The 24,027-nt window shown below is 49.6% G+C and overlaps 2 protein-coding genes across 3 annotated transcripts; one reads left to right on the forward strand and one right to left on the reverse strand.

Annotated features, from left to right (window-relative positions):
- LOC131593056 (solute carrier family 25 member 33-like) lies at positions 1 to 8,295 on the forward strand. Of its 2 annotated transcripts, none has more exons than XM_058865247.1 (7): positions 1 to 177; positions 4,346 to 4,522; positions 5,051 to 5,128; positions 5,433 to 5,533; positions 6,129 to 6,195; positions 6,393 to 6,676; positions 6,777 to 8,295. In XM_058865247.1, the coding sequence occupies exons 1-7, from the start codon at positions 137 to 139 to the stop codon at positions 6,974 to 6,976; spliced, it is 948 nt and encodes a 315-aa protein (XP_058721230.1). In that variant the 5' UTR covers positions 1 to 136; the 3' UTR covers positions 6,977 to 8,295. The 2 variants fall into 2 exon arrangements, with proteins under 2 accessions (XP_058721230.1, XP_058721238.1); XM_058865255.1 differs by lacking the exon at positions 1 to 177 and adding an exon at positions 249 to 601.
- CLSTN3 (calsyntenin 3) lies at positions 8,262 to 23,443 on the reverse strand. Its single transcript, XM_058864799.1, has 18 exons — positions 23,257 to 23,443; positions 20,448 to 20,570; positions 19,308 to 19,503; positions 18,619 to 18,827; positions 18,166 to 18,315; positions 17,360 to 17,545; positions 16,455 to 16,724; positions 16,055 to 16,167; positions 15,813 to 15,975; positions 14,707 to 14,763; positions 13,775 to 13,932; positions 13,444 to 13,592; positions 12,750 to 12,976; positions 11,481 to 11,651; positions 10,957 to 11,102; positions 10,695 to 10,830; positions 9,073 to 9,290; positions 8,262 to 8,988 (listed from the first exon to the last, which is right to left on the reverse strand). Exons 1-18 carry the CDS (start codon positions 23,339 to 23,341, stop codon positions 8,818 to 8,820), a joined length of 2,928 nt encoding a protein of 975 aa, XP_058720782.1. The 5' UTR covers positions 23,342 to 23,443; the 3' UTR covers positions 8,262 to 8,817.
- Between the last annotated feature and the right edge of the window lie 584 nt (positions 23,444 to 24,027).

A 24,027-nucleotide genomic window follows, 5' to 3' on the forward strand; every position in this document is an offset into this window, starting at 1 on the left:
TTGAGTGGCCGGGCCGAAGGAGCCGAGTGAGCCCTCACCCGCACATCTGAAGGGAGCGGCCCTGGGTCCCCTCACAGCGCCCCGCCCGCCCCTTCCGCCGCTCCTGCGGGCGGGCCGGGGCCGCAGCGCCGGGGCCATGTCGCAGCACAGCACGCTGCTCCACCTGCTCGCCGGAGGGTGAGTGCCCCGGGAGGCGGAGGGGCAGGAGGGCGGGATTCGGGGCGCTGCTCCGGCAGCAGCCGCCGCCGGGGAGCCGGGGCAGAGCAGCCCCCGCCGGTGCTCGCGGGCCGCGGCTGTGCCGGGTCCCGAGCGGGGCTCGGCGCCGTGCAGCAGCCCCGCAGCGCCGGCGGGAATGTCTGGCTCCGCGGCTCGGGAAGGCGGAGAGCCTCCCGCTGAGGACGGGGAGTTACATCCAGCCGGGACCTGGCGGGGATGCGGGGCAAGGGAAGCGGGGCGCTGAACGAGAGGCGCCACGGGGCCTCTCCGGCGGGACAAGTGGTGGGGCATCCATGTGTTCGGGAGGGCGGCCAGCTCTCTCCATCAGTGCGTGGCTGAGATTCCTGTGTGACTTCTCTGGCTTTAAATAGTGCGGCTGTTTCTGGTGAGTCAGCTGTTCGGAGCCCAGCGCTGCCCCCCCCTCTGCATTAGAAGCGTGCCCTTGAGCAAGTGATTTGTCCTGTGGCGTTTCCCCCTTCCTCTCTTTAAAGTCTCAAAACAATGAGCTTCAAGTAAGTTTATGGTGCCCTAAAGCGGAAGATAATGTGGACCTCCGGACTTTGCTGAGTAACTGCAGAAGTCCTCTCCTTAGGCAGCCACCTAGTCCCTTTCAAATCCCACCAACCTGCTGGAGTCCGTGTGACAGTGAAGCCTGTGATGCTGCATGTACAATAAGGCAAATAATTTAATTGCTGTTAATTGGTAGATTTCCAGTTTTCTGCAGCTAATGCAGTTCTTGTGCTATGTCAATCTTTGCATACATGTATTTGTCCTCTCTGTTTCCGTTGTTATTTTGTATATGTTATTATTTTATTTATCCTTTGAACTGTATGACCATTGCATCTTAGACTTTATTAATACATTATTCTTTCTTAGTTTTCTCAAGCTTTTCTTCATCTTTTTCCACCATGGTTCCTGAAAAACTGAGAGTTTGGCTAGTGACAAGAATGTCACTAGTGGGAATGTTGTCAGTCTGTATCTCGTCCTCATCCATTAATCAATTCTAAATTACAGCTAATTAAAACCATAGGGATAATAATGTGAATAAGACATGAATGAGAAATTCTGTTTATTGCTGCACTATATTTAATATTACTGGTTTATGTAATGAAACAAAACAGGGTCTCATTCATGAAGGAACAGTTCTCCACTTCCAGTATAAGAACTGGGGACCAGCCAAAGAAACTTGTGAGAGGTTGCTTCAGAGCTTATGCAAAAACATAGTTCTTCCAACAGTGTGGAGTTAAACTTTGGGACTCCTAGCCACAGCATAGTTGAGGGTAAAGGCTTCTCATGTATCCAGGAAGAATTTTGAAAATATGAACGAAAAATAATGTGTTGAAGGCTGCTAAAAGCAAGGCAACATTTCTGTCTGAGGAAATCCCTGAACTGAAAGTTGTGGGAAGCTGGGAGAGTGTTCTGGAGGTACTTCTCCTATTCTTCTGTAAGTAACCTTTATTTGTCTGTATCTTAGGCAGAAACCTGGTTTAGCTGCAGGTTTGCCTGATCCTGCATTGCTATTCTTAAATGAAGATCTTCACCTATCCTAATTTTTGGCTAGCCTAAGTAAGAGCTAACATGAATTACCAATAAACCATGTCACCTCTTGCATGTGCTTATACACTTTTTAGATAATTTTAAAAATGTTAACAGTGTCTTTTTTATTTCTCAAGTAATCCTCTTTTTCTGTCACCTCAAACTTGTTGGTTTTCCCTTTAAAATGTGAAAGCAAGATCTAGAGGCAAATACCATTTTCTAAGGTAAAATTACCCGCCTTCTTCAATTAGCACTTTTTGCCATGGCTTTGCTCTCAGAGTACATGTTGTACTCATTTTTATCTGCTGCTCTTCATCCTATTTTGCAGAAATTGCTTTAGTTCCTGCTTCTAGAGTAATGATACATAATTTTCCATTTCCCCTGAAACAGAAGAATTTTGCAGACCTATGTCTTTCATAGAGTGTAAGCAGATGTATCATCATGTAATGCATGGTAATGCATCCCAGTTGAGATTTCTTCTAGTTTTGAACAGCTGGTACCCCTCATTTCCTTAGCTTAAATTAATGGGTGTTCTTTTTTCCTTTTGTCTTGCCATTGAGACATAGTGGCTCATAGTGGCCCTTCACCTCACAGTCACTTTCTGCTGATTAAATGGCCAAGGAGTAACAATTTCTTTAATTGTTATTCTTGCTTTTATAATATTTTTTTTATTCGCTGTATGTATCAGTAGTTTCAGGAACTTGACCTCAGGAAACTTTTATATATACTGGAAGCATGTGTTCAAGCTCAGATCCTGACCATTGCAGGTGAGGACTTCTTCAGGAAGTTAGATATTAAGAGAACATTACATAAACTTTTTCTTCCTTATGTACTATTAGAGAGAAGAATTAATATACCAATCAATTGCTTCTCTCAATGTCTTCCTGGTGTATTGTTTGCTCAGCTTTGAGATAAGGAGTTGAAACTGCCCTGTATGGACCTTTTAAACCTTGATCTGTCACCACTGTACTCAAATCTTCTCCTGAACTGGAGACTGTACTCCTGGTCAAAGAAACAACAGACATGTAAGTCTGGAGCCTGTATAAGACAAATTAATAGAATCTATGGATTGTTGGACCCCTAAGTGAATATGATCTGTATGGAAAGAATCAACCTGGCCTTTGTATAAGAAGACCCTGCCTCATGCAGCTCTGGATTGCTACGTAGGCTGTGTCTTGGTGTCTGTGCTTAATCCACTTGTTCACTCAGAGAACCTGAGCCAGGGTGTTCACTGCTTTGCTGTGTGTTGTCTTCTGAGCTGGAGCTAAATTCAGGAGTCATGTTGCCAGACTCCCACCACTCATCATATACCTCCTGAGGGAAATTGCTGCTGATGGACTGCTCTGCAAGTCGTCACCATATCTGCCAGTTGTGTACATCTGCCAAGGGCTTGACAAAGCAACATGAGTGTTATGGAATAGCATAGCTAGTTGCTGGCATCATTAGCTGCATAATCTCCTAGCTGCCATATCTTCAACTCTTGGATATCAGTGCAATAGGCATCTTTTTTTTTCTTTTTTTTTTGCCCCCATTCCTGTTGGCAATGATGATGAAGCCCTAGGAGCAAAAGCTGTGAGAATACTATGAATGTCCACTGAGCTGAATAGACTTTTTCAAAATAGTTCTTCAGAACTCTCGCTATTTGCTGTCCTGCACTGTCACATGTAATTCTGATTATATACCTGACACTTCCCTGATATCTTGTAGTTCTTTGGTTGGCTTTTCTTTCTTTGGAGCAGAGTGAGCTTTTTATTAAGCCTCCATCTCTTGTGAAGCAAAGCAACTTTGGCTGTAGTGGATGTGAATGATCATCCATTTGTCAAAGCCTCTTGCATGGCTTACATGCAAATTCATCTCAAAATGGTCTTTCAGGTACTGAGCATCCTCTAGAAGAGCAGAGTTATCAGTCAGAGGATTTAGAAGAGCAGAAGCTGAAAACCAAATGTATCAGTTCTGACTTGTCCCTGGGTGGTGGAAAGGGAAAAAGCGGATATGTGTCCTTTCAGCATTCCTGCAGTGTGACGAGACCCATTGATGGAGATGGTTCACGAGTTCCAAAAATAGGTTCTGCCTGCTGAAGGTCAGGGTCCTCTTTCATTAAGCAAGCCAGGCTTGGGGAGAGCCTGGCTGTTGGCAGAAAATACATATCTTGCTTACAGGGCCTTGCAAATGTGGGTCTGATGTAATTATGGATTAAAGACACAGGCAGGCTGAGAGGTGGGAGAGTTCTGTGCTGCCCCTATGTGAGCCGGTGTGGCTGTGGCAACATGTGGGCCACGGTGCCTGGTGACCTCAGCAGAAGGCTTTGCAGTGAGGATGGGCAGCAGAAATGCTGGCCTGGGGGACTGCTGAGTCCCCATGGACTTGGGACTCTTTGTCTCAAATACTGAGTAAGGTTTCAGAGTGAGGCTGCCAGATGATGTCCCAAGCAGAGCTGTTCCGTTAATCAGTGTCAGAGCAAGAGGTCATATGTGACACAGGCTGGGGTACCGAAACTCCTCTTCCAGAGGGGAGAAGTTGTGGACAAGCAGGGTCAGAATTATTGCCCTGTTACGGCACAGAGATTATTCTTAAATGTGCTGCTATGCCCTAGATGTGGTGGCACAGCTGGAGCCATCCTGACCTGTCCCCTGGAAGTGGTGAAGACACGTCTGCAGTCATCCCAGCTGGCGCTGCGGCCTCTGTACCTCCCAGAGATACAGCTGCCAGGGATGAGTGTGAGGCTGATGAATCCCACCCCACCATCTCCTGGAGTGCTCAAGTTGCTGAGGTGAGTAGGACAGGGCAATGTGCATGTTAGCACCAGGGAGGTGATGGTTTGGCCATCATGTGGAGGGTGTGAGGCGAGAGATAAAGAGGATTGAGCTGAGGCTCTGGAAGCCACAAGTGCAATAGAAAGTTTGATCAGAGCACAGGTATATCTGCTTCTCACCAGTGATCTGTGCTCTGCAAAGCACCTTAGGGGACTGAGAAATTTCTCAGCTAGTGGTTTGATCAGACCCAGAGGGATGGCATGATCAAGAATAGGATGACTAGTGTAAAATGTCCCTGCCTGTGGCAGGGTAGTTGGAAATAGATGATCTTTAAGATCATTTCCAACGCAAGCATTTCCAGGTTCCATGACCAAAGGAGACAGGAGAAGTGACTGGAGAGAAAATGAGAGCAGGGAAGAAAAAGAATAACATGGGAAGTGAGGAAAGGGTGCTATAAGAAATACTGAAGAACAAAGAAGGAGGAGGAACAGGAGAGCCCGCACCTTAGTTATTCTTCTGATTTCTCTGTTCATTTCCTTCTGTAGGGCCATCCTTGAGAAGGAAGGCAAACGGTCCCTGTTCCGAGGTCTGGGTCCAAACCTCGCTGGGGTTGCTCCTTCCCGGTGAGTACTGCTCCATGACAGTGCCTCCTCATGTTGTACACTTTTTAAGGGACCTGTGTCATAACTGTTGCTCCACTTTCTGAAAGCTGTCTGGGCCTTGTGCTTACATGCCCCCAACACAGACATCTTCTGGGGCTTCTGATCATAGTGTTAAGATTAATCCTGTGAGCCAGGTATAAATGGTATCTGATGTCATGTTAGACAAAACTGTGCTGGGAGTAAGAAAAGTTGGAGTGAAACTGCACAGTAGTGTCTCTGCTCCTCACGGGGAGCTGTAACCTCTTCTGTATTTTTTTCCAACCAGGGCTATATATTTTGCTGCATATTCTGCTACTAAGGAGAGGCTTAATACTGTCCTGGTACCAGAGTCCAAGAAAGTACACATACTAGCAGCAGCCTGTGCAGGTGAGCCTTTTCTGTCTCAAATCAAAGCCAAGAGGTCCTTCTGTCTGGAAATGTCTATGTGTTTCATTCCTTCTCCATTGCTATTCTGAAGTTTTCTTCCTCCACATGTGGAGAAGTGAGTTCCTTGGGTAACAAAATGTTTTCTCACTCTTCATTCTTCTTGGGCTCATCTCTTGAAGTCTAGTCTTTACCCCTTCAGCTGCTATCATGAGCTCTATTCTGCTGTGAGAGGGAGAAGGCAGTGTGTAATTTAGGCTACTCACAGAACCATTTCTCTTGATATATCCCAGTTCTCTAACAAAATCCTCCACTCTTGCAAAATTAGCATGCTGTTTCCTGCCTTTTTGTAACACCCGGGCCAGTTAGTATGGTTTTGTTGGAGGCAGAGGAGCTGATTACCACTAGACAAAGGCTGGAATAGGGGAGGAGGAGAATCAAATAGTCTGCCCTAAATATCTCTTCTCAAGGTCATTCTCAAATTGCAAATGCTTGCAGCTTGCCAAGCAGAGCTCAGAGAGCTGATAGATCAGCACCTCTTCACAAACTGTCAGCGTGATCCTGGCACTCACTGCTGTCTTCCTTTTCTGTTCCCCAGGCATTAGCTCAGCCACACTCACCAATCCCATCTGGTTAGTGAAAACCAGGATGCAGCTGGAAGCCAGGTAAGGCAGGCCAGCAGTGCAGAGCCGCTCGATGTCACATCAGGATTGGACTGGGGGGGTGGTGGGCAGAGAGAGATCTGTGATTTCTCGTCAGAGCATGGCAAGTCTTAGGCTGGGCAAGAGGTTTACGGCTGTGTTCACAGCAGCACTGTAGGTCAGGTGCAGTATGCTGTCATAACCATCTCCCTTCTTTCCAGGGTGAAGGGGGAGATGGCCAGCAACGCTCTGCAGTGTGCCATGCACGTGTACCGCACTGAAGGCCTGCGTGGATTTTACCGTGGGATCACTGCCTCCTATGCGGGAGTGTCAGAGACCATCATACACTTTGTCATCTATGAAGCACTGAAAAAGGAGCTGAGAAACAGCCAGCATTCCCATTCCCCATCACTCACGCTTCCACCAAACAATGATGATTTCTTCGGACTAATGGGCGCTGCTGCTGTCTCCAAAACATGTGCTACGTGCCTTGCATATCCACACGGTGAGCGGGTCCACCATCCTTGCTTCTGTCCCCCTGGGGGGAGATGCCATGCCCGTGGGATCCATCTGCTAATATATGGCTTCCCTTCTTGTCTCTCCAGAGGTCATTCGGACACGGTTGCGAGAGGAAGGGTCACGGTACCGTTCCTTTACACAGACTCTGCAGCTCGTGGCCCGTGAAGAGGGACCCTTGGCGTTATACCGGGGGCTCCTGGCGCACCTGATCCGCCAGATCCCAAACGCAGCCATCATGATGGTGACCTATGAACTCATCGTACATTTGGCCTCTTCCACCTTGTAAGCTGTAGCACTTGGCTGAGGCTGCTGTGGAGATGTAGGGACATCGTGCTCCTGAGACCTGGTCTTTTGCAGTGCTCTGACAGGTGGTGCTTTTTGTCACGGGTCAGATCTGGGTCGGGCATTCTCAGGACACAACGACTGCTTTGTGCCAAGTGTTTTGCTCCAACGTGCACTGTGTAGCTTTTTTTTCCTTCTGGAGACTTAAATTATTCCAGTGCTTCAAGATGTCAGGGCACTAGTTTGACAGTGCCTGTTGTAAACTCCCTTGATGAGACAAAGGCATGGAACTTACTGGGAAGTAGACAAAGCAGGAAAGTGTAAGAGTGTCTTAGCCCCAGCATGTTCACTTCTTTTGGACCCAGTAGCAACCTTATGTGGGCACAGTTAGGCATGAAGACAGGCTAGAGCTGAAACACCTGAGAGAACTGCAGCAAGCAGAGATCTGGTGTTGCAACCTTTGCCCTCAGAGGGGCTCTTCCACTCTCACCTACTGTTCTTGCCTCTAAGGAGGATTTCTCAACCTTGGCTGCCAACAAATTGCAGAATTTTCCTTTGGGTCCTTCACATGTTGCAGCCATTGCCCCAACATGTGTGAGACAGCTGACAGCCCCTTTTTGTCTTGCAGGGTCTGAAAAACCAGACCAAGTAGATCCAGGGAAGCAGTACAACCTGCTCTGAAGCACTATCCTAACAACTCATGCTACTGCTGGGCTCAGAGCCATGCTGTGCTAGTATTTGTTGTGTTTCCACCCCCTCCATGCTCAGCTGAAAGAGGAAAATGCCTCCTTCCCCTAGAAGTGCTGGAGCTGTTCTACAAGCTGAAGCCCCTGGTATAAAAAATACTCTATCATACTGATAAAGAAAGCAGATCAAGTGAGAAGATAGATGAAGCTAAGGAGATTTGGCCTGTTTCTGTTGATACACTAAGTGTATGGAAAGAGCCTTATTTATTTTATTTTCCTGTGTTCAAGATTTCAGTTTGCTGCATGTGCTACATTTGCCTGTGACAGGCTTGAGTGCTTTCTGTTCCTCTGTGAGTCCCTAGCACTGAGTCCTGGGGAAGGCTACATTTTGTTTAGAGAGTATTTTTACTCTCAGAAAGGCAGGGAGTAGAGTGGTGAGTAATGTGTTTTTCTTGTTTCATCACATATGCTAAAAAATGTAACCCTTCCCCAAGATAAGGTAGTAATTTCAGTCAATACATGCTCTGGACAAGCTCCAGTTTCACATTAGAGGCTACACTATTTCTTTCCCTGGTTGTAGTGAAAAACTGCAGAAGTCCTGAGTGTTTTATTTGAAATCCATTTATTTTAAAATCCACTTTGTTTCCTCATCTTTCTTACCTTCATTCATTTAGTATTAGGAGTATTGACAATTTTACAAAGCGACACAAAGCTGCAGTGGTTTGTTGGTTGTTTTTTTTTTTTGTTGGTTTTTTTGCATGAAACGAGAATAAACCTCAAATGACAACATTGAAAAAATATACAATATATATATATAATATCTGGGGAGGGGTTGTGAGAAACCCCACTCTGAGCCCTATGGCTGGCTCTGCCTTTCAGATTTCCATTCTTTCCAAGACCTGCATCACAGTTTGAACCGTGCCACCATCATGTGTAAGTGCCCTAACACATGTTTCTGGAGAGCCAGATGGGGGGTCAATAATGTGGGGAATGTCCACAACGAGAATGGCAGAAGATGAAGGAACATGGGAGGCAGAGGTGATCAATGAGGGAGGAGCACATGTGTACACGGTGGGGGGGGAAGAAGTTGAAAGTAAGACACCTCCTCCTTCCTGCCATACGTTTTGGGGGGATCCACTGGGCGGGTGTTTTAAAGCTCCTAGTAGCGGTGAGAGACGTCACTTTTGCCGATGATGTGCCGGTCATTCATGTCACTGCTGTCCGGGGAGTCGGGTGTCTCCGAGTCGGTGCTGTCGTCGTCATCCTCCATGCCCTGGCCAGCTCTGCCCTCCACACTCCCTGCTGCCCTCTCCTGACAGCTCTGGTAGGACTGGGGAGGTGAGATACAGGGTAAAGGGAAGGGTCTGACAACACAACTGCCCGCCCAGCCCCTGCCACAGTGGCTGCTCCTCACCTCCATGGGGTTGACGATGATGGTGAGGGCCGAGTCATCCCAGAACATGTCGCTCTCTTTGCCTCCAGCGCTGGTGTGCCCCGACTCAGCAGCCCCAGGAACCTCCTGCCCCACTCCCCGACGGTGCAGGGAGTGGATGCGCAGGATGCCGAGGATCACCATCAGTGCCAGGAAGCCCACACACACCACAATGATGACAGTGGCAGCACTGGGGACCACTTTGAAGAAAGAAAGCAAGCAAGAAGTTGTGTCTAGACTCTGTCACAGAAACACGCATTTCCAACCTGACATGCAGGAACTGAGATCCCTGGGCAGAGCTTGGGATTTAGGTCTATGCAGGAACACAGCCTGACTTGTCTGTGCCCCTGGGCACAGGCAGTTCCTGCGATGTCAGCCTGGCCTTAGACTCTGCACATCTTTATCTGCAGAATTCACCAGAATATGTTGCACCGCATGTATCTGTATCCTGCTCTTGGGAGGGAGAAATGTGTTCTGGGGACAGCCTCTAAGGGCTCAAGGATGATTTTCAGAGAGTGATTTCTGTGCAAACAGTAGAGAAAGTAAGAAGCCAAAAGGTGCCTTTGTTGCACATAGAACAGATGTGAATGCTGTGATGGGCTTATAATTAGTGCTGTGGCAAAAGCCTGGCTTCTCCACAGGAGAAAACCTGAAATTCATCTTACCCTTAGCCTGACTTCCACATGTTTGTTTCAGGCCTGTAGACTGAGCCTTAACTCCCCAGATAACCACCTTCCCTGCAAAATCTATCTGGGCCCTCCACAAATTTGTTTATAGTTCTATTCAGCAGGGACAAGTTTGCTGCTGCCATCAGGCAGAGCTGGGGAAGGGAGGGGCAAAGGCTGGCACATGCACAGGCTGCCCCTGCAGTGCCAGCTGCAGGACTGGACCAGCTTGGGATCAGCTGCTGCAGGAATCTTCAGCAAAAACTAGCTCAAAGGTGCCTTGTCTGTTCCATACAACAAGGGAACTTGCTTGTCTGTAGCAAGTCCTGGAGCTTTCACAGCCCAGGAGGAATCAATTTGAGTGTGGTCACGCCTGAGGCACAGGGCTACCAGCACAAACAAACATCTAGTCTAGTTTTCAGGCTTCTCTCTCTTTTGGGAACAAGAATTCTCCTCTTGTCTGCATGGTGCCATCTCCTGTATTTTCCTGCCTTGCTGACCACCACCTACTCCCATTTCTTTCTTTAGAGCAGTAGCAGTCTTGACTCACTTTTCTCTCCCGCTGTTGTAGCCTCTTTCTGAAATTACTTTACACAAGCCCACACAGCACCTTTGCAAGGTGCATGAATGAAGTCAGCTTACAGTTATTCTTCTTAGACCCTATGAGATGTAGATTTCAGTCTGCTTCTACATCAAGAAAATAATTGCCCACAAGAGAAGGATTGTTGCTGCATGCTCTAAAATACAATTTGACAAGAACTGCAGTCCACTGGCTAACAATGAGTGGAACAGGACAGTATAATGAGAATCTGATAAGGTTCAGGAGGAACATCTCAGGCAGGGAGCCTGAGAGGAATCCTCCACTATAGGTTCTGCCAGGATATCAGAAAATCAGCATCCTGATCTAAAGGAATGAACCCAAAAGATAGTGTTACATACTTGGGTTGTTGTGAGTGCTTGCCAAACTGTGCCCAGACAGCTCTGCAGGTAAATGATGGCCTCGGTGCACAAACTGCTGGGAGCTCAGAATATGGTTAGGATGAGCAGCTCGGTTCATGTTGTGGAGAACATTCACCTGCAAGAAAGACCAGAGTGAGGGGGGACTCAACCCTGTGCCCATGGCACATTCCATGCATTCCCACGCACCGAGTCCTCCCCATGCATGCAGAAGAACCTCTGTGTGCGTGTATCAGTCTTGTACCTCAACAGTAAACTCATTGCTGGAGTAGCGTCCATTCATCTCAGTGCAGGACAGGTGAAACTTCCTTTCATAGAGGGCAGCACCGTGGTTGATGTGGTAGGAGACCTGGCGTAGGATCTCCTCGTAAACCGCAATGCTTTCCACGCCTGAGACAAGAAGACAGGGGTGGGGAGAGCAAGCTCCTGCTCCAAGGTCACCTGGCATCCTACCCCTGCAGCAACTAGAAGCTAGAGGGATCCAAGGCAATGCTGGGTTTGTTAATTTTGGGAAGATAGAGCTGGCTGTGAATGACCTAATGGAATCCCTGCTTGCATCGGTAAAACAAGTGGAAGGGAAGGAAGGATTGAGAGCAACAGCCCTGTTACGTTCTGGAGAGTAAAAAAGTGTTGAACCAGTCCACAAGTTGTGGGACATGTTGTCCCTGTCATGTCATGACATCCTAACGTCAAGTGCTTCTCCCAGTGATGCCTGACAGTCGGTGACAGAGGCACAACTAGATAGCTGTGACCATGGAGAGGACTTACCTGTGATGGTCAGGTAGGCAGAGGTGTTAACGAGCTCCAGGCCCCGCTGCTGCAGCAGTGCCCCGTCCAGGAGCAGGTACTCCCTCTCTGGGTCCAAGTCATCTCCCACCAATGAGATCTCACAGCCATCCAGGTTGTGCACAATCTCGTCTGACATTCGTGTGTCTGTCACTGAGATGCAAACAGAAAGAAGGTATGGCCAGAAAGCCAGACAGCCATCAGAAAAGGAAGGAGTTACTCAGTGGGGTACCTGCTTACCTAAGAGTGCTCACATCATATGTAATTATTTCTTCTCCACCTAGCACTGACCTTAAGTAAAATCACTGCCAGTCTAACTACTTGTTGCAGGATGGTTCTAATGACATTATCTATGCACATAATAAAGCCACTTTATTTTGGAACAACATACTATTATCAGTCTGGTTCATGATAACACATCTTGGCTGTAAGGACTTTGTTGACAATGACAGTGTGCAAATTAGGAACAACACTCACACATTACCAGACCCTGCATGCTTTTGAAAGCTTTTCCCTGTCTCACACTGTTGGTTACCATGGTTGAGATCTTATCTTCTATAAAATGGCAACCACATTCAATAACTAACTGCTTTCAGTAGGATTGAGAACAATGTGCTTGTAAGTCAAGGAACTCATCATTGTATGAGGAAAGGCAAAGCTTCAAACAGAAAAGTAGGAGCAAAAAATCCCATTACCAGAACAGATATGAAAGAAGTGAATGGACACGTAGAGCATAGACTGCAGAGAAATAATCTGAGCATGATGGAAAGAAATTGAAGAACAGGATACTGTAGGGTGTGAGGAAAATGACTGGGGAATTCACAGGAATAAGTGAGGCAGGAAGAGAAGGAAGGGAGCAAAAAGTAAGAAAAGAAAGCAGGAGAGAAGGAAGTAGGATGAGACTGCGTAAGTGCAGGAGTAGAGAGAGTAACAGGCAGGACATCCATCCAGCACTGGATTCAATAAAGGGAAATGTAGGTAAAATGTAAAAGGGATTAGGAATGAGCAGCCTGGGAAAGAATTAGGAGAGAATGAGGCAAAGGAACTGAGTGGATAGAAAAAGTACAGGGAGGAGCAGAAAGGGATAAGAGCTGATTAGCCTACATATTGACAGACAATGTGCCTTGCTTCTAAATTTGTAAACTCTCGCTTTCGGGTGTAATTATAGGGGCTCTACTTCCTCTGCAGGACCGCAACTCTTGTAGCTCTTTCCAGTTTGTCTCTTACACTTCGCCCTGTTACTCCACTCACCGGTACCATGCCAGTTCTCATCCTTCTTGGCCTCCACCTGGTGAGAAATAGAGCAGGTGATCTGGAGGTTGGGGAACAGGGGAATTCCTTCGGGAGCCTCAAAGTCTGATGCAGGATGAGCAAAGTGGGCGTTGCCACTCAGCAGGATCTGGGGGGCATCGGGCTGTAGCACCACAACATAGCCTTCCACATCAGGAATGGAGACACAGGACTCCTCACTGAAACACCTGTAGGACAGCAGTAGAAAACATCAGTTGCCCCAAGCTTCCAACAACATCATAAAACATCACCTCCTGCCCATTACTTCCAGGAAAGGGAATATCCTTTTTCCAGCAGTCTTCCTAAAACTTCCCTACAGCCTGCTGCACAAGGCAGAGACATGGTAGGAGTGACACCACTGGGATGTGGTGACTTGATCACATCGATAAACACACAGAAAATTAAAACCCAGTCCACATGCCTGGAACACTGCAAGCGGAGGCAGAAGTTCTGCATAGGCACTAGGAACCAGTACTACAGTATCCATTTGGATATTGGATAATTTATCATTTATTTTCAGGAAGATTTTTACCCATTTTGAGACCATCTTAAAATACAGTTATTTTAAAATACGAAGTGAGTCAGCGTAACTTTAGTCAAAAGTGAGGCAACCCTCCTGCTGAACTCAGCCAGAGATGCTGGTTTGCCCACTCACTTGACAGCAGTGGTGAGCCTGAGTGGCCGGACCCCAGGGGTAGCAAAGCGCAGTGAATTCATGTAAGCCACGTGCTGGATTGCGTGGTTGAAGGTTTCCACATCATCACCCTCCAAGGTGAGCAGGGACTGAGAGGGGTTCACATGAACCTAGAGGTGGAAGAAAAGAAAACACCCACGGTTCCTTGGCAAATGACAGGAATCCAGGCTGAGAGAGACACATAGGAGAAAGGTGGGGAGCTGTCTGAGGTGGGGGAGCAGGCAAAGTCCTGGGAAGCAAGGCTGGGGAGGAGAGTGGAGGAGACCCATGCAAGCTGGGCAGATGGGCATACCTTCATCCCTTTGCCCAGACTGTCGAAGTCACTGTAATCAAGCCCCTCACGGCAGGCATACAGGCATTCAATAACCTCCCGGCTCTCCAAGCTACCAGGGCGCACAGTGAAGCCAGCCAAGTAACCATGGAAGTAGTGGTGTATCGACAGAGGATCTCCTGAGGGAAACATGGGAGGTGGAGGGTGTGAGAGACATGGCGAGGAAGAGAGCAAAACCACAGAAGCAACAGTGTGAGGGCCATGCAGAGGTAAGCGAGGTAGAGGCATATAGAGGGGGGCACGGAAAAGCCCAGAGAACAAAAGCAACAATGTGAGGGACATACAGATGTTAAGGGAGGTAGAGAGGGACAGAGGGTTGCACAGGATACGGAAAAGCAAAGGCAACAAGAAGACAGGGGATGCTGAAGAAAAGAGATGGAAATTTTTGAAATTCCAGATGGGGGAAAGTGAGAAAAACAGACCAACAAAAAGACAAGGGCAGTGAACAGCAGGTAGCATAGAGAAGTTTCTGTCAAACTGCTGAATGCCAGATGGAAACAATTTCTTGTCCCCTTCTCACTCTGCTTCCTGTGAGGGCTTGTAAAAGAAACTACACATTCCGCAGATCGTTCGGGATGAGGTGACATCTCCTGATGTCTCTAATGGCTATTGTGCTCTTCAGAGACCAGCTTTAATGATCAGGCACAAGTACTCTTTCTCCACACAAAAAGCATACTCCAACTCTCAAAGCAGGCTGCAGTCCTTCCATCAGCCTTTTCATGCTCCACAGGTACCAAGGTATCAAGGACCAATCTGCCAAATAAGGGGTTTCCTCCCAAGGCGGTGGGAGGTGGCAGGACAGGACTGGGGAAGCTATATGAGGAAGGCACCATGCAAGAAGTGATAGTCATGCACAGTCAAGATGGGGAGAGACCCATCTTCTTTCTCCCTACCTTGCACAGAATCAGTGGCATTCTCGCCTCCTTTGGTTTTCTCTTTGTTTTTCTCCTCTGCAAAAGGAGAACATCTGGATGAGCAACAAGGCATTGGAAGATGGTAATTACAGGGTTAAGCGAGTATCTACACAAGGGCCTGTGTTGGCCAGTCCACGAGAGCAGCTCTGTGCCAAGAAAGCTCTTCAGCCCTAGAGGCAGCACATCACAGATGACAGAGGGCAGAGTTCCTCTCAGGAAGCAGATGGTGAGACTGTAGGATGAGTAACTGACTTAAGGGAGAAACTGCAGTTTTTCAGTCCTTTCCCAATGTTATCTGTTTCGGGAATTAGCCATGTTCACAAGAAGCTATGTTCTCAACATCCCTTAGAGACTCAGATAGCTCCAGGAGAGGGTCCCAAGCTGATCAGTACTGGTTGTCTGCATAATGCCAATCAAGAGAGCACAAAGCTGTGGGAACATCTCTGACCTCAGAGAAGCAGCAGTACAAAGATTTGATCTTGCTGGAAATTTCCACTAGAGTGAAGGTAAGCGGTAGGCAAATTCCTTTAGTTCTGTCCTGCTTCAGTCTAGCAGGAGAACTGAAGGATCTGAGAAATGCAGCCACGCATCTCCACAGAATAGGTTTTAATCTAGTAGAGGCCTAACTTTGTTCCTAACCTGATTTTTGTCTTTCAACCCAATTCCCGTACAAAAGGATTTATGAGTTTTTTCATATAGACCCTCAAGACAGAGGAATCCCCATCAAAACAATCAGCAGCATAAATAGTACTGCCTGTTTTCTGGTGAAAGGCTTTGATAGAAATGTCGGTCCCAGAATGAGGTACAGAGTTTCAACTCTCCTCTGCCTGAAAGCTGGTTATCCATTGCATATTCTATGGCTGTTGTCCAGGAAGCTGCCAGTGACACTTTCCCCTGAGCTGTTATTATCTTGGTCCAGGAGGAAGGAAGGAGCCACACTAGCTTTGGTGCCAAGAAGGCAAGATGGCTGCAGTGTGGTTTGCATCATTTAGCATTGGGTGATGTTTCTTTCACCTCTTCTGGGTCTCCCTCCAGCCCCTTTGTTCCCACATGGGAAGAGCACGGTTTGGGGAGTGGGCACTCACCGGCCCAGCAGGCCCCGATCATGAGGGCAGGCTCCGGCCGCGGCGGGTGGATGAGGCCGTTGTCGTGGATCAGGGCAGGGTCATAAGAGACGCCATCCACGTACAGCGTGACCGTGGGGAACTCCAGGTTGAGGGCGTAATGGTGCCACTCATCATCGCAGACCTGCGGCGGACGGCAGAGCACGGCGTCAGCAAAGGGCAGAAGGAGAAGGGACACAGGGAGGATGCAAACCCTTCCTCACCTGCTCAAGCTTCCAGAGGAACTTCACAGGCCTCGCACTTTCCAGCAACGGCCAGTAGAGGAAAGAAATCCGGCAGCCATGAACAGCCAGAGAGTAGTGCGAGTAGCCATCCTCTGCCAGGGACAAGCACGGGGAGTTACGTGTCACACTCCGAGCAGTCCCACTAGCCAGAACCCAGAAGCCCACACTGCCATGCATGACTGGCACTCAGCACCATGTGCTCAAAGGAGGCTTGAGCGCTCCAAGGAAAAGGGACACCTAAAGAAGCTGTGTTCCTAGGGAGGACCCCCTGCCCAAGTCCTGCTTTGGAACATCAGGGATTGACCCCTGCAGGGACAATCCCTTCTAAGGAGTTAAGAGGCAGTGGGCAGAAGTGTCACCACCCCAGGAGAAGTCTCACCGCTCTGCACTGTACTGCAGATCACCGTCTCCTCTTCCCGCCTGCCTTTGCCGGGCACCACGGCATGCTTCATCCACACGGACAGGGTGAAGTGGTCACTCAGCCCCTCATGGCCATTTGGTCCGTTCACCACAGGCACCTGGGCAGCCTGGCTGCCATTGAACCAGTAGATGAGGCTGCTGTCCTGGCTGTAGTGCACCGAGAGCCGCGCCGTCCAGTTTGCTGTGGGGCTAGGCACTGGCAGCAGGTCAATCTCTCCTGAGGCAGCACCTATGGAGAAGGGAGAGAGTCAAGAATGCTGGCACGGGAAAATAAGGAGCCTGAGAACTGGGGATCAGATGAAGTGGGCACTGGAAGCCTGACTATAATGTCTCAGTGCACAGGGAGATGAGGATTTGCCTAAAGTCCTTCTCCTGTCTGGAGAAAAATGGTGACTTTTTGTTCAGTGCAGAGGGAAGTCCCACAGACTCTGCATACTGGGACAATGCACAGAAATCTCTGGCTTCCCAGCAAGGAAAGCACGGGTAGTCCCTTACAAAAAAAGTCCCTTCCTTAGAAAATTGTGGAAGTGTTCAGTGCCAGGTTGGATAAGACTCTGCGCACCCTGGCCTAGTGCAAAGCGTCCCTTGCACTCTGGCAGGGATGTTGGAACTAGAAGATCTTTAAGGTTCCTTCTAGTCCAAACCATTCCATGATTCCACGAGATAAGGGCAGGAACACCCATTGCCCCTCAATGCAACACACAAGCTCGGTGTCCTCCCACCCCAGTGACCACAGCAGACGTGAGGAATGCGTCCCCTGGCACCTCTGTGGTGTGAGGCTCAGCTACCGCAGTGAACCCCTCCAGAGGAAGGGGCAGGGTGCCATGCCACAGCCGCCCTCAGCCCAGGAAAGAACCAATTCACCGCAGAGTTTGCGCAGTGACTTCTCGGAGTAGTTATCCCGGTCACAGCCCTTGGCCACGTGGTTTGTCTGCAGCTCCACCGTGGCCTGGATGTTCCACAGGGGCTCATCACAGGTCTCCAGGTGAATGGTGGGGAAAAGTGCGAGGCTGCCTGCCCCGGGGGTGTACTCAATCCTCTTGTTCCAGCCTAATGGAAAGGAGTGAAGGAGAGGAATTAGGAACTGCCAAGGACAGAAGGCCAGAACACCTGGCATACACATAAGTGGCATCTATGGACTAGTCCAAGTTTTTGGCCCTTTCCTCATTTACGCAGCTGGCATCAATGCATGGAAAGATTTGCTAGAAGCACAGAGTCCAAGGTCCCAGCTTCTACAGCTGAAAGTGCTGTGTCATCACTCTCTTATCAGGCAGAGTAGGCATTTAGTTGTGTTGATTTCCCCTTAATTCTAATTGACTAAGACGAACCTGCAGGAACACGCCACTGCTGGAAAAGCCAAATATCTTGCAGAAGAGCAGCCCCAGAAACAATCTTTGCTACATACAGTCTGTGAGCCTTAGCAAACACATGGCAGTTCACAGTAATCCAAGGAATGATTTTCCAGTGTTAGAATTTACCTTTCAGTGACTTTGCAACAGACTTAGACATCTGCTGTGTCCCCTGATGGAGATGGGTTGGTGCCAGAACTGAACCATATATATGGGCACACAAATTTATATGTGTATATACAAACATTTGTGATGAGGAGGACTGAGTAGTAGCTGAGCAAAAGCAAAGGGAAGAAAAAAATGTGTTTGGAGGTTTCATACCCTGCCAACTGGGCTTGCAGGTGGGTTTCACCTGGATTTCCACTTCAGCATCATCAGAAGCCCTCTTCTTTCCACAGTCATAGGCTGTCACTGTGAATTTGTAGACACGATCCGCACTGTACTGCAGCTTCTCTGTGTTCTCAATGTTCCCTGGTTTGCAAAACAAAGAGATCAAGGTAGAGGACAGGCAGTCTCCTCAAAGACGTTCCTTCTAAAAATCACTCATCTTTTATCAATGACAAAAACAACCAAAAAAGAGTTGAGTCACTCTGCCCAGTGTCACTTTGTAACAAGTTACAGCATCCCACAAAATGGATGCTGCTGCTCTCACCAGGACAGATCAGCAGTGCTGGAAAATTTATATATACAGCTCTGCCTTCAAATGGGGCTGGCAGAGAAGGAGCAGAGCAGGAAAACAGGAGTGATGTGCACGTGGTGAGTGAGGATTCTTACCGTCATTGTCAATGAGGAAGGGAATATTCGGGGTCAGGATCTCATAGTAGCAGATCTGGCTGTACTGGGGTGAGCAGTCCCCATCGATGGCCTCCACACGCAAGATGCGGTCATACAGCTTTCCCTCCGTCACTGCCACGCGATACAGCTTCTCCACAAAGACAGGAGCAAACTCATTCACATCGTTTACTCGAACGTGCACCGTGGCCCTGATGCAGAGAGGCATCAATAAGAACTGATGGGCTGATTAGGAGCCATGCCCTACCTAAATTTCAGAGCAAGCCATTCTTTTAAAGCGCACCACTCTGATTTCCAGCTGTCAAAAGCAAGGACAAGGAAAGACACCTTGATTTCAGTGCAGCAATGCTGTCACGCAGGCACTTGGGCAATGGTTTCCAACCACTCAGAAAGAGCAAAAGTAGTAACAATGCAATCTAGACCTCCTACCTATATGCAGCAATGTAAAACACCACTTTTAGAAACTGCTTTCAAAAAGCCTTCATTTCTGTATTCACTCGTGTGACAGCCAGTGAACTTTTCTCTTTGGGTCTTCTTATCATGTTGAGTTACAATATCATGGCTAGAGAAAAATACTTCTGGCTAAATAAAGTGTTTCCACAACAACTTTCCTTTGCATTTTTGTCACAGATCACATTTTGTGGCATGCAGCAGTGTCTGCATGAACTTACTTGTGTGATTTTTTGGTATTTGCTCCATCAGGTCCCTCTCCACAGTCATAGGCCTGGATGGTAAATGTGTGCTCCTTATGCGCTTCACAATCCACTGGTTCCTTGGCCCGGATCAGCCCCTCTCCTGTAGCTTTGTCCAGGATCACGGCTTCAAAAGGTACCCCTGACCCATGGATCCTGAAGCCACAGATTTCACCTGGTACACAGAAAAACAGAGAGGAAGGGGAGAAAGAAAAGGACTGAGGAGAGCATATTACACCCTTTGCTTCCCTTTCCCATATTTTCTTCCTTTCTAACTTACACTTTCCATTCTCCCCCATTATCATACTTCATTTTGAGCAGTTTTTGGTTCCCTAGGAGTTCCTCCTGCTATCCCTTACAGCCATTAATGGTGCAGATTGCCATCTACTGGAGAATACTCCCACAGCAAGAAGTCCTGACCAGCATCACGAAAGATTGAAGGTTACAAGGCTCAAGCTACATTTATTAGTGCTACACAGCACCTTACTCCTCCTCCGCATCCCCCAGGGAGGCAAAACAGGCCATATACTGCAGATAGCCAGAGCATGAAGATCCATGATGTCTCATCCACCCACACACGCAGGATGCGCAGAGTACCGCAGGGGAACTGCAGATAGGGTCACCTAAACCCTAAAATTCAGCTCACAGGGACCACATTTACTCTCCCAAAGCGGGGGAAGAATGAGTGAGGAAACTCCAGGCATGGCCTAAGCAAGTGCTAGGAATACAACTATTGAAAGCCTCGCCTGTTGTTCCCGGGATTTGTGCTCACTGTGAGGGGATGTAGCACTGCCAAAGAAGTGTGCCCTACCAGCTTTCTCCAGGGCTCACAGACACAGCACTGTGCATGTGATCTTTGAAAATAGCAGAACTGCGTCAAAAAGTAGCTGGCTCCACCCTCAGTTCCTCTCCCTAAGGAAACAGCTCACAGCATCCTAAATCAGGCTGTGCCCAAATTGCCTCCAGACTTCACTAGGGACCTCCTCCGGAACAAGGTTTGGAGGTGACTGTTTCCTGAAGAGAGGTAGGATCCAGCACAGGGATGAATGTCACTGTGTCCCTGCCTCTCCTTAAGTCTGTCCCTGCCTCCCACCCTTGGCAGAGGTGTTCCCCACCTACCTGCATAGCGCAGTGGGGCGTCTTTGTCCAGCGCAAAGAGCGGCGGGTTGAGCAGGACGGTGTTGTCGTTCTCCATGACGATGCCCTGATACTCGGCTTCAATCCATGGTTTATGCTTGTTTGCTGAGGCAGATTTGGGGTAAGGGACGGAGGACAGGAATGTATTAGCCACCAACTGCAGACTTAGTACGAAAAGAGAACAATTTCATCCCCTAGTGAGTAACAACCAACCCCTCACCACCTTCTTCTCTAGAAATAAAGACGTCTAAAATAGGCTGGGAGAAAAAAAGTCATCTTTATTTAGTTCTACTCATGGGAGACCTCTTCAGAAACAATGTGCTCCTTCTTGTGTCCTCACTGCTATCCTATTAGAAATAAGAGGAGAGACATCTGTGTGCCCAGAAAAGCTGGAGCAGTTAAAAAAAAGTGAGCTGAAGAGGCAGAAGTAGCCTCAGCCTGGAGACAGATTCCAAATACTAAACCCTTTAGCTCAATGAAGCCAGAATGAAAGGATCCAGCCTACATCTTCTCTTAGGTTATCCCCAGAGGACAATGCAGCCATTAACACTTCTGCCTTGAACCCTCTAGACTAAGGCCCAGGACCTACAGAGACATGCCCAGGTACACCTTCAGTCAGCCATCCTGCAAACATAACAACCTATTCAGAGAGTCCCTTGCTCTTTCCTTCCCCACTCCATGGTGAGCACCATGTTCCTTTGGCCCCTCCTTGCTAATCCTGTTGGCTGGAGCCCAGCCAGGTTTGGCATGGAGGCAGCAGCCAGCAGGAGGCTCTGAAAAATGTCACAGGCCCAGAAATAGCAAATTAATCTTTATCACACAGGCTCCGGGGCAGGGAAAGGGAGAAATAAAGGGGTGGGGGGGGGAGGGGAGGGGATAGGAGGGGAGAGAGGAAAAAAAAAATCATTACAAATTACAAACCCCTCCCCCATGCCCACTCCCTGCCAAATGGGCCTCAGAGATTATATTACATGGCCTAGTTACAACCCCCATTCCCAGATAATCCCCCACTCTCCCACCCCCTGGAGACCAAGATTTATTACAACCCAGCAATACTTTGAGCACAGCATGGCTCAGAGCTGGTGGGGAGTAGGATACAGAGCCATTCCCCTCAAGGGCACTACTTCCAATATGTTGAATCCATCCTCTGCAGCACAGTGTCCTCTGAAAGGCCATACTGGCATGGCCTCATGTGTTGACTCAGAAGAGGCAGCATCCTGTGCAAGCAAGGATTTTGGGGCCAGGGGGTGCTGCCAGGGGTGGCTGGGGGGCCAGCAGGCAGGGTGACAGGTCAGCGAGGGGATGTCCCAGCAGGATCCAGCCTGGTGTAGCAGCGAAGAGCGTGGGTTGGCACTTCTCCACCACCGTATTGATTGAGATTATAAAGCATTGCGTAGGAAATCCAGAGAAACATCCATCCTGCTCAGTATGCAGGTGGAATCCTCCCTGTGTGCAAGTGCCCGCGTCTCCCCCTGCCCCTCCATTGTCCCCACCGGATTCCATTCTGTTCCGGCCCTATCCATGCGCCACACCACCGAGGTGGGGATCCAGAGCTATAAATGCCAAATGTGCCCTGTTGCTGGGGTAACAAGCTGATGGCACAGAGATAAATCCTTTGCTGCATCCACCTGCAACTTGGGAATCACCAATCTGATTTCTCGGGAAATGAGTTGTTGGAGAATAGAAAAACATTTCAGGAATATTTTTAGGATACAGACTCCTACCAGGATACAGACTCCTACCACCTTCAAGAAAGCTCCCGTCAATCTAACATAATTTGCCAAAGGTGGGTAGATGTTTCCGAGTGCAAATTGACAAAGGAGAGGGAGGATCCAGAGCATGAGGGGCCTTTCCTTGCTACCGAGCCCCATGGAAGCCGAGCAGAACAAATAAATGCCCCTGCCAATGTCAGGGTACACACAGCTCTGCGGTGCACCCACCCCATAGCCCTGACTCTTCCAAGGTACGGAAAGCACCCTGAGGTGTCACATTCCCCAATGAGCCCAGAGTCCCTCAAATGTTTATAGATCTTCCCACCCTGTCAGATTACCGACACACTGACTCCGCTCGGATGAATCTCTCACGCTTGTCTCTATAGCCACAGATCTAGAAACCTACATCTTTCTCCATCACTCTGTGTGCTCGGAGAACATCTGCATTCAGAACGTTACAGCTGTAGCGCTGGGGTGGTTTGGGGGTCTTTTATCTTTATCACATAAAATACATTAAATCGACCTGCATCGTTAATCCATAACTATACTTAAACAGCTCCTATTGACAGATCGTAGATGGGTGAACTAGGACTGAAAGATGGAGCTAGAGAATGTGTTTTATGAACTGCAGGGGTCTGTGGAGAAACAACATATTCTCTCTCAGCACGCTAGGGAAGGGATGGGAATCTAAATCCACCCAGTGATAACTAAACAAAAGCAAGACAAGTGGATGGAAAAGGGGAAAACGCAAGAGGAGCGCTAGGAGACGAAAGAATGGAGAGAAAAAAAAAGCGGTGGTAGGATGACAGATGGACAAAGTAGAGAATGGAGATGGGATAGCATAAGGGCGCCCGAAGGGGCGAGGAAAGCCGGGGCCGCCGGGGACCGCGGAGATGCCCCGACAGAAACGTGCCGGGAGAAGGCGGCGGGCAGCGCGGAGCCGCACCGCCACCGCGGGGGCGGATGGACGAGCCGCGGCCAACGTGTCCCTCCAGAGCCCCTCGGCGGGGGCTGCCGGTGGATCCCAGCGGAGCGCCCGCCGCCGCCCGGGACCGTGCCCGCGGCGCTCCACCGCTCACCTTTGTTGGAGGCGCTGCCGGGCAGCGCGGCGCAGAGGCAGAGCAGAGGGAGGAGGACGGCGGCGCGGGGCCGAGGGTCGCCCATCGCGGCGGCGGCGGGTCCCGGCAGGACCCACGCCCTCGCTCCCGCGGCGGCGGCGCGCAGGGACGGCGGCACCTCCGGCAGCCGCTCCGCGCCCCGCCCGGCCCCGCCCCGCACTGCAGCATGACGTCACGGGCGGCGGGGGGCGCAGCCAATGCGCGCGGCCGCCGCGCCAGGTGCCGCGGGAGCGGGATGCGGGATGCGGGATGCGGGAGAGGGATGCGGGAGAGGGGAGAGGGATGCGGGATGCGGGATGCAGGCGGGACGCGCCGGCCGCTCCTCGCCTCCCCGCTGCGGGCCAGGCGGTCCGCGGAGCGCGCCGACGGCTACGGGCGCCCGCCCGGGGAGGGGGGAAGCTTCGACACCGGGGCGGCTGCTGAGGGACAAGGAGGGCGTGGAGATCGGGGGGATGCGAGGGGCTTGCAGACCGCACCCGGAGCCCGGGCTCGGGATGGGCAGGGAGGAGCTGCCAGCCTGCCGCCGCCTCTCTTCGACGGGGTGTCCGCGCCGTGGGGAGCGCAAGCCGGGGCACTGCTCCGACGAAGCTCGCAGCCGCCGGACGCGCGGTGTGAGGAAGGGCCGGGGAGGGAGGGTTCCTTGCCGCTGGTTGAAGTCCAGAGTTTAATACGAGCAGCCCCCGAGGAGGGCGGAGGGTGAGGAGGTGACCCGCCGTCCCTACGTCCTGCCCA

This window comes from Poecile atricapillus, chromosome 1, assembly GCF_030490865.1.
Source record: "Poecile atricapillus isolate bPoeAtr1 chromosome 1, bPoeAtr1.hap1, whole genome shotgun sequence".
NCBI classification, from domain to species: Eukaryota; Metazoa; Chordata; class Aves; order Passeriformes; family Paridae; genus Poecile; species Poecile atricapillus.